Source organism: Hipposideros armiger, unplaced genomic scaffold, assembly GCF_001890085.2.
Source record: "Hipposideros armiger isolate ML-2016 unplaced genomic scaffold, ASM189008v1 scaffold_2094, whole genome shotgun sequence".
In the NCBI taxonomy this organism is placed as follows: Eukaryota; Metazoa; Chordata; class Mammalia; order Chiroptera; family Hipposideridae; genus Hipposideros; species Hipposideros armiger.
The window spans coordinates 26,203-36,730 of NW_017733442.1; the positions used below are offsets into that span (position 1 = coordinate 26,203).

The 10,528-nt window shown below is 39.5% G+C and overlaps 1 protein-coding gene across 1 annotated transcript in view; it reads right to left on the reverse strand.

The window, feature by feature from the left end:
• LOC109378523 (butyrophilin-like protein 3) overlaps positions 1-10,528 on the reverse strand; it is a gene marked incomplete at its 5' end in the record, with an annotated part of 23,686 nt that overhangs the window by 1,994 nt on the left and 11,164 nt on the right. The window contains 3 exons of the mRNA XM_019634876.1: positions 18-34; positions 787-904; positions 2,975-3,250. Coding sequence (XP_019490421.1) covers positions 18-34; positions 787-904; positions 2,975-3,250 — 411 coding nt within the window. The remainder of the gene's footprint in view (positions 1-17; positions 35-786; positions 905-2,974; positions 3,251-10,528) is intronic.

Below are 10,528 nucleotides of genomic sequence, written 5' to 3' on the forward strand. Positions count from 1 at the left end.
AACATGAAGACACTTACCTAATTCTGCCTGCATTCTCCCTGAAACAGAAAGAGAATATTCAGTGGTGGACAGAGGAATGTGTAAGGTAGGAACACAGCCCTGGCTCATTGCTCAGGGGGACGAGCTGTGGGTGAATGACGGGGGCTCTTCTAGAATTCTCCTTTTGTGTCCCCACCCCTATGTACTGAGCATCTCTGTCTGGGGTAAAAGAAGAGATCAGGAACATTCATGCTGAAGGGAGGGGCTGACTTCTGGCATCCTGTGGAGGTGGAGATGGAGGTTATCAGGGAGAAGAGAAGGTGGGATGCAAGAGAAGCTGGAGTGAAGGTGGGATCATGGCACACATTCTCAAGGGGCAGTGTCATCCCCAAGGAGGAAAAAACTAGTACTTCTTGGGGTAACATCTCTTACCAAAACTGAATATTATTTTATCTTGCCTTCACTTCTATTTCTTCTGCTATGAAGTCTTTTCAAGAACACTGAAAATGTTTTTACTGGAGTCTTGATGATGGTAGGAATTTATATCATCCCTCCAGGTAGTGAAAATCATTCTTCACCTAATTCTGGGCCCTCTGTGAGGAAGATGGGCCTGGTGGGGCTGGCATTTCCTAAGGGAGCCCTTTCCAGCTATCCTGGAGTGGGGCGAGGACTGTGGTCTCTGTGGCCCAGGTGATGGGGCCCTGAGTCTGGGCTGGAATAACAGACCCAGGAGGAGTGTGGAGCACCCCTGATCCCAGCCCTGCTGGATGCATGAATAAGTCACAGGCCCCTGCTTCCCTCCCTCACTTACCCTTCAATTTGTAGAAGTAAATTGTCAGGCCAATGACACCAAAACACAGGACAGAGAGGAATGCTCCCAGTAAAATAAATCGCATGCGCCAGGGTATGCACTGGAAAATTGCCTCTGAAAAACAGTTCCACAGACACCTCAGTGACCACTGAACAGTAAAAGCAGTTTGGTTCTCATTTAAGTGATCATCTCATACCCCAACATTGAAAAGATATTTTTCTATCATTTCTCCTACATGTTTAAAGTGTTGTACTTCTTCATAATTCTCACTCCATCTGGGTTTATGTTTGCATATAAAATGAGGTAGAAGTTCAATTTCATTTTCTTCTAAACAGATAACAACTGTACTGGCATCATTTATGTAAATGGATTTTCCTTCACATGCTATTACATGCAATGTCACTTCTATGTTATACATCTTCATAAGAGTTTGCAAACATTTTATTAGATATTTAAACTTTATTAAAAGACACTAAGAACAATTAGAATAAGCAGAGTGATATAATTTCTTACAGGAAACAAGAGGCAACATTTTAAAGATACCATTTATTCCAGAATTGACCTATATATTCAGTATAACTCTACTGAACATCTTAATAGTTTTCTTAGAACTAGACAAGTTGATTCCAAATTTACGTGCATGTACCTGGTGAAAGTGTGTGCTTCAAAATAACGATTTTTGTGGATGAATTCTTCTAAGGACGTTTATTAGATCGGGACTGTTAACTTGCATATCAAATGTTCTACAATCTTACTTTTTTGTCTACTTATTTAATCAGTTTTAGAACTCACAGTAGTTTACTTTATCCTTATATTTCTATTCATATTTGCTTTATATGTGTTGAGATATACTATAAGGTGCATATATATTTATATTTCTTATAGTTTTCTAGTGATAAACTTTTTATGTTCTGAAATAATTATCTTAATAATGTTTTTTTTCTTAATACTTTTTTCGGTTTTTTTTTAAGATTTTATTGGGGAGTTGGGGGAGGATAACAGTGTTGGGGATTTGGAGAAGGAGAACAGACAATTTGTTGTCCTTCAGTCTTAGTTGTGGAGGGTGCAGCTAGCTCAGTTCCAAGTCCAGTCACCATCCGGCCACCCGTCGGCAGCTAGCGGCCACTCAACTCAAGGTGCCATGTTCAATCTTAGTTGTGGGTGGGTATAGACCACTATCCCATGCGGGAGTTGAACCAGAAACCGTGTTGCTAAGAGCACGTACTCTAACCACTTAGCCATCTGGCTATGCATCAGCAGCTCAGGGCAGCTCAAATCAAGGAACTGTGTTCAATCTTAGTTGCGGGTTGGAGTAGCCCACCATCCCATGTGGGAGTAGAACAGACAACCTTGTTTTTAGAAGCATGTGCAGTCACCAACTGAACCATCCTGCCACCTGTTGGCAGCTCAGCTCAAGCGCAGCTCACTGTCCCATATGGGAATCAAACCAGCGACCCTGTTGCTCAGAGCTTGTGCTTTTAACCAAGTGAGCCACTTGGCCAGCCCAAGACTTTTTTCATGACTCTAATATATCTATAATGGTATTTTTTTGGTTAACATTTGTCTGTTATGCTTTTTCTATTTTTAAAATGCTTCAGTGAATAGCTCATTGTATTACAATTTTCTCTAAAAATTGCAGTAGTTGAGATTTTTAAAATTCCAGTCTGACATTCTTTGTCTTTTAACTGGCAAATTCACTCCTTTTACATTGATTGGAAAAGTGTTTGGGTTTATATTAATTATCTTATTATTTGGGTTTACATTAATTATCTATTATTTTTAAATCCTTCTGAAATTATCCACTTTTTATTATATTCTGTTTCACAGAGTAATGTTATAGTATTTATTTAGAAGGTTTTTTTTAATGAACAAACTTTTTTTTCCTCTCTTGTTTCTCAAGTTAGCGTTCTTAAATTTTGTGTGTGTTGATTTTCGAGGTTGCATCATGAAGATGGTCACATGATGAAGAAAATATTTGATTCTTCGCCTCTGCAGTTGTAAACAATTGTTCCCACCTAATCAAATTTTATTCTATTATCTTTATATCTCATAGGCCTTTGACTTTCAAAACTAACCATTAAAACTGGACAATTCTACACAACAATCCTGAGATAAAGGCTTCTGTTTCTCCTCTGGACTACACCAACATGCACCCTTCCCCCACTACTCCTCCTCCCCACTCACCTCTTATCCATACCCTTGATTCCACCTCTGGGATCTGGTCAGAATACTGGATTGAACATGATGTGCTCCCAGCATTTTCTTGGACTATAAGGGAAGTCTCCACATCAAACAGACCACGCCTGTCTGCATTCACCTTTGAGTCTGAGGGCACATCATGTCCTCGTGGGTCTTTCCACTTCACTGTGGGCTGAGGAAACCAGCCTGAGGACTTGCAGAGTAGCTGGATGCTTCCATCCACATATCCCATGATTGAAACCAGAGGAGCTGAGCCCAATGCTGAGGAGAAGACAGAAAAGTGATAAAATCAAAGATCATGTTCCAAGGCCACAGAATTTCTGAGCCAGATTCATAAAGATCATAGAAATAACACATCCCACACTCACTCTCTCCCTCATTTTCTCTCACATGCACATACACATTTATAACACTGCTGTAAGTCCTTCCAATGGTCTTTGTTCAGTTAACATGCATTTAACAACTGCTATTTACCTATATATTCCTAAACACTACATATGATGTGAATAAGACAGAGCTCCTTCTAAAGAACTTTTCAGGAGCTCAGCTGGGGAAAAGAGACACAAACTGTCAGCTCTTAGATCAGCTAATTAAAGCAATAACGAGCCCAAATCAAATAGCAATGAAGCCTTTCATCATTTACTGTCCTAGTATATTCACATGATGACTCCTAACTCTTCTATTTCCCCTATTAATTGGCATGTTGGTCTAAGGTCAAGTGTATCAGTGCAAAGGTGGGGTTATACAACTATTGAGAGTGCTCTGCACAAAAGACTTCAACAGTTTCATGGACTCGAGGTTGGAAGGAGGGTGATGGGAAGGGCTAGTTGTGGAAAGTTACAGGGCGATTCTGAGTGCAGAAAAATGTCTGCAACTTTTTGCTTCCTCTTCCTGATAAGGTGGCCTTGACAGTGGCACCTGAAGAAGACTCTGCCCCAGGCCTCAAACAGAGAGACCTAGGAATGAAGTCACCTGGGCTAGGAATGCAAATATGTGTAAGAATATGAGCTGGCAGGGGCATGGGAGTCCTTGACTACACCTCCTCAAGGTACTGAAGGCATTGGCTGTGCAGCAGGTCTAGTGTGGGATGGATAGCTTTTTCTTTTGAAGCTTGTCAAATAAAGACTGTGTAATTGCCTATAGTCAGGTCTTAAAAATCAGTAGGATTTTCATCAGGAACGAGACTCTTAGAACTCGCCAACTAAAAGGGAGAAAACTTAACAAATATATTTAATTGTGAAAAGTGCAACTATGAAAATATGGTTAAGGAAGGAGGTCAAGGAGAAGGTGATTAACTGTCAGGGGAAGTCACACCTTCCTGGAGGTGACATTTGTACCTTTCTGTGTCAGGTAAATGGGAGTTTCATAGGTGGACAAGTCAGGAAGAGGGAGAAGCATGCCAGACAGAACGTCCGGTAGATACCATGGCACAGAAAGCAGACATGGAAGCTCAACTGACAACAGTAGACCAGGGATCTGAGTGATAAACTTAAACACGGTGACTTCCTACTAAAATTGAACTTCAGATAAGATTTAGGGTCTCATAATATAATAGCCAAAATGTCTAGGTTTCAATTAAAATTTACTCATCATACAAAGAAACAGAAAAATGTTATCTTAAATGATAATAGACAATTGACTCATGCCAACACAGAGATAAATTAGATTAGAATTAACTGACAAAGACTTTTCAATAGCTATTACAAAAATGCTTCAGCAAATGAGTACAATTTCTTGCAAAAAAGAAATAGAATACCTCACCAAAACATAGAATTTATTTTTAAAAAGAAACAAATGGAAATTATATAACTTAAAAATACAATAACAAATAAAAAACTTACCTAATGGGCTCAATACTAGAATGGAAGATAGAGTCAGTGAACTTGGGGGTAGATCAATAGAATTTACTAAATTCAAACAATAGAAAGAAAATAGTATACTTTTTAAAGAATATATCCTCACCCTGGGACATTTGGAACTTAACAAAATAACAAACATTTGTACCATCAGAGTCCCAGAAAGGGAGAAGGGGGATAGGAAGACTGAAAAAGTATTTGAAAAAATGATAGCTGAGTGACTCCCAAATTTAGTGTAAAGTGTACAAGTAAAACCAAAGTTTCAAGAAACTGACAAATACTGAATAGGAAAATTTCCCCAAAAGTCACACTTACATAGATAAAAAATTAAATTTCTGAAAGTTAAAGACGAAAGAAAACATCATGAAAGCAATCACTGAAAAAGGATGTACTACATGTATAGAAATATCAGTTGAATGATAGCAGTTTCTCATCAGGAACACTGAAAGCCAGAAAGTGTCACAGCAAATTTTAAGTGATAAAAGAACTGTCAACAGGAAATCCTACATCTGGGTAAACTGTCTTTCAGAAGGCAAAATCAACACATTCTCTGATGAAAGAAAACTAGAGAATTTGTTGCTAGCCAACCTAGCCTTAAAGAATGGTTAAAGTGTATAGCATAGGGAATATAGTCAATAATACTGTAATAACTATGTGTGGTATCATGTGGGTGCTAGATTTATCAGAGTGATCACTTCATAAGTTATATAAATGTCTAATCAGTATCTAGTACACCTGAAACTAATAGAATATTGTATAATTATTTAAAACATAAAATAATAAACTAGATAAAAAGAATGGTTAAAGATATTTTTGAAACAAAAAAAATTGATAAAAGAAGGAATGTTAGAACATTAGGAAGGAAGAAACAATGAGGAGAGCAAAAATAAAGTAGATTATCTTCATAAGTTTTGAAAATTCATTTGATGTTTGAAATAAAAGTTATAAACTTTCTAATGTGATGCTCAAGGCAGTGTTATTGCAAACTGTGGAGGAAAAAGGATCTAAGTGAGGTTTCCACATTTTTTTAAAGTGTTAAAATGTCAATGCCAGTAGATTGTGATAAAATATTTATGTATATTGTAATATCCAGAGCAGCTGCTAAGAAAACTCTACGAAGTGATATGTTCAAAATGCTACAATTAATCAAGGTGGAATCCTAAAAAAATGTTCTCGTAACTCACATAGTCTAAAAGAGAGAGAGAGAGAGAGAGAGAGAGAGAGAGAGAGAGAGAGAGAGAGAGAGGAAGAAAAACAAATGAAGGAGAAACAGAGGAAGCAAGCAGAAACAAATGGCATACGTAAGCCCTAAGTGTCAATAACTACTTAAATGTTAATTGTCTAAATTAATTAACAGATTAGAAGTTGAAACTGGCAGAATAGGTTTTTTAAAAAAGACCTAAGTACATGCTGCCTATAAGAAACTCATGTCTAGGCTGGCCATGTGGCTTGTTGGTTAAGAGTTGGGTTGGGAGCACCGGCTCTGAGAAGCAGGGCTGTGGTTCGGATCTCACATGAGGGCCAGTGATGCTGTGCCCTCTATAGCAAAGATGGCAAATGAATGATAGCTCTACCTGGAACTGTGAGTCGCTGGCGACGGCGGATGCTGCAACAGAGCTGCAGTGGGCTGTCATGAGCTACCGCGAGTGACTGGCAGCCAGTGTGAGCGGCCGGCAGCTGGCATGAGCTGCCTTGAGCCGCTGTGAGCAGCCGTCCAGTGGCCGGCAACCAATTACCTCACCCAGGAAGAGCGCAATGATCACAATACCAACATTGGCCAGTGAAGCAATGTGCTCCACAACTAGACTGAAGAACAAGAGGACAGCAACTTGTCTGTATCCTTTCCCTGATTCCCCAATGCTATTCCCCTCTCCCAATTCTCCAATAAAAAATCTTAAAAAAAAAAAGAAACAAGAAACTCATGTCAAATAAAATGACATAAGTAAGCTAAAAGTAAAAGTATATAAATAAATAAACATATATACTGTTGGTGGTCACCCTCCAAGAACAGGATGGCACCATTCTACCATCTCCACCTCACTCAAAATTTGTACAGATGTCAAGAATGATGACATCATATATGCACCAAGAAAGTATAATAAAGTTTATTACTCACATAATGAGACTTTCTAGGAAGACAGAGCAGGCCCCCAAGGATGTCTGAAAATGGCATAAGAGAGCAAAGACAGGAGACTGGCCTGGTTTTCGCTGTGGTTAGAAAGACAAGCTGAGATAACATTTCCTTCACATGTTGGGCAAAGATTTCATGATTTGAACTCTTCGCTGAAATTAAATGAGGAAATGTCAGGGTTTACTTATCAGCTTGTCCAGATGTGGGGCAAAACAAATATGGGTTAAGAACTCGTCAGCATTAAAACACACACACACACACACACACACACACACAAACACAGAGTCAGACCTTTAAAACATATACATGCAAACATTAATTTTTAAAAAGCAGGAGTAGCTATATTAATATCAAATAAAGTATATTTTAGAACAAAGAAAATTACAAGAGGCATTACATAATGAAAAACTGACAAATGCATCAAGATAACATCACAATCCTAAATATGTATGCATCTAACAACATACATTTATTTTAAATGAAGACAAATTTTCAATTGTAGTTGAAAATTTCAACACCCTGCTCTCAGCAATTGATAAAATTACAAGACAGAAAAGTCAGTAAGGATAAAGAATATCTGAACACAATCAGCCAATAGGACCTAAATAGAATACTCTTCCTAACAACAGTAGAACACATATTCAAGGGCCAATGAAATATCACCAAAATAGGCCATATCTTGCCCCATAAACAAACAAAAACAAATTTAAAATAAGTGAAATTATACAGAGTATGTATGATTTTCCCAGACAAACAAATCTGAAGGAGTTCATCACCACTAGACTTGCCTTAAAAGAAATGCTGAAAATAGTTCAAGCTAAAATAAAAAGATTCTAATCAGCTACATGAAAACATACAAAAGTATGAAGCACACTGCTAAAGGTAAATATACACTCAGATGTACAAAACTTTAATTTTGAAACAGATGGTGTGCTAACCACTTAACTATAATAAAAGGGGTAAAGGAAAGAAGTACTAAAAATAACTACAGCTACTATAATTTACTAATGAATAAACAATATAAAAAGAGGTTGGTAAATTGTAACATCAAAATACAATAGAAGGGATTTCTGGTCAAGATGGTGGAGTAGGTAAAGGCTACGCTTGCCTCTTCTCACAACCACATCAAAGTTACAAAATTACACCTGAAGTCTAGCTGAACAGAAGTCCTATAATTAAGGATATATAGAAGAAGCCACCTTGCGAATGGTAGGAAGGGCAGAGACACAAAACAGGCTGGTCCCATACCTGCGTGTGACCATTAAAAATTGGAAGGCATATCTCAGCTGAGGAGTTCCCCCCCAGAGGAGCAAGGGGTCCCAGCCTCACACCAGTCTCCCCAGTCCAGGGCTCCAGTGCCAGGAAAAGAAGTCCCCATAACTTCTGGCTGTGAAAACCAGCAGAGATTGTGGCTAGGTGAGATGGAGAGTGGCTAGAGTTCCAGGTGATCCTCTTAAAGGGCCCATGTACAGACTTACTTGATGGTGGACTCACTCGCTCTGGGGTCCAGCACTGGGGCAGCAGCTTGAAAGACACCAGGGACACACTGGGAGGAACTGAGTTGTCAGGCTTCAGGGCAAAGGCTGGAGAGGCAGCTTTCTTTCAGAAAAAAGTACAGCACAATCCATTGTTGCTTTGTTGAGCCTTCCCCACTCCCTGTGTGCAGAGGTGGGTGGGTACCATGTCTGAGTCTCCATCCACCAGCTAACACTGTTCCTCTGTCCTGCTCTGGTGATTTCCTGAGATCACGCCCCACCCAACTTGTGGGCCTACCCAAGTCTCTTCTAGTAGTTTCTCCGTGTAAATGGTCTGTCTTGGCTCATGCTGTGAACTTTCTTAAAATTTATCCAAGATTTACAAAACCAAAACAAGCAGCATCTGCCTTTGGCGTGTTCCATACATCTTGCTGAGAAATCCCAAGCCTGGAACAAGAGGCAGCCACCCTCAGTTTGTGGTTTGACCTCTTGAGGCACCTACTAGCCAAGCACAGGTGGCAGCCATTTGCTGATCGCATTGTGGCTCATGCAGGGTGGTCCCAGGCAGGGTAAAGACTGCAGCTGAAATTGGCTTGCTGTTGAATTTGGCCTGCAGTAGGGCCCCCTCAGGAGGCCCTGGGAGTGGCACACCCAGTGGCCAATTTCAGACCAAGCCAGGGCATCACTCATCTGCCTCCAAGGATGACAAACTGAAAGGGCAGACTGGGCAGGCACGAGAGCCCTGCAAAAGTGAACCTTGGCTCTGTAGAGTCAGCTTCTGCAAGTAGCTCCTCTACTGTAGTCATGGTCAGTCCTCACAACCAATGAGCCAGAGGGTGAATCCCTCCCTCCCTGACTTGTAAACAGCAACCAAGGCTCAACTAAAATAGGAGGGCACACACAACCCACACAAAGAGTACACCTGGAGTACTTGGCGCAGGTGACCTGGGAGACTTCACCACTTAGCCCCATCGGCACACCTACTACATAAGACCACTCAACTAACACCAGGAGACATAGCAGCCCTATCTGGTACATAGAAACAAACACAAGGATGCAGCCAAAATGGGGAGACAAAGAAACACATCCCAAATAATGGAAAAGAACAAAACTGTAGAAAAAGAACTAAACAAAATGGAGACAAGCAATCTACCAGACACAGAGTTCAAAACACTGGTAATAAGGATGCTAAATGATCTCAGGGAGAATGTCAACAAGGAGATAGGAAACACAAACATGGAGATAGAAAACATTAAAAGAATCAGTCAGAAATAAAGAATACAATAACTGAAATGGACAATACGTTAGAGGGAATCAACAGTAGATGAGATTAAAGAGGATTGAATCAGCACTTTAGAAGATAAGGTAGCAGAAAACACCCAATCAGAATATCAAAAAGAAAAAAGAATCCAAACAAATGAGGACAGCTTAAAGGGCCTCTGGGACAATAGGAAATGTACCAATATTTGTATCATATGGGGCACCAGAAAGAGAAGAGAGAACAAGGGCTTGAAAACCATTTGAAAAAATAATGATGGGAAACTTCCCTCACCTGGTGAAGGGAATAGACATAGAAACCCAAGAAGCACAGGGAGTCTCAAACAATATGAATCCTAAGACGCCTACACCAAGACACGTCATATGCCAAAGGTTTAAGACAAAGAGATAATCTTAAAAGCAGCAAGAGAAAATTGGTTAGTTACCTACAAAGGGTCTCCCATAAGACTGTCAGCTGATTTCTCAACAGAAACATTGCAGGTCAGCAGGAGTGTCAGGAAATATTCAAAGTGATGAAAAGCAAGGACCTACAATCAAGATTACTCTACCCAGCAAAGTTATCATTTAGAATCAAAGGACAGATAAAGAGCTTCCTAGGCAAGAAAAAGTTAGAGGAGTTCATCACTTCCAAACCAGTATTACAGGAAATGTGAAAGGGACTTCTTTAAGAAGAATAAGAAGAAAAACGATTTAAAAATATGAATAATAAAATGGCAATAATTACATATCTATCAATTACTTTAAATATAAATGGATTAAATGCTCCAATCAAAAGACAGTAGGGTGGCTGAATGGATAA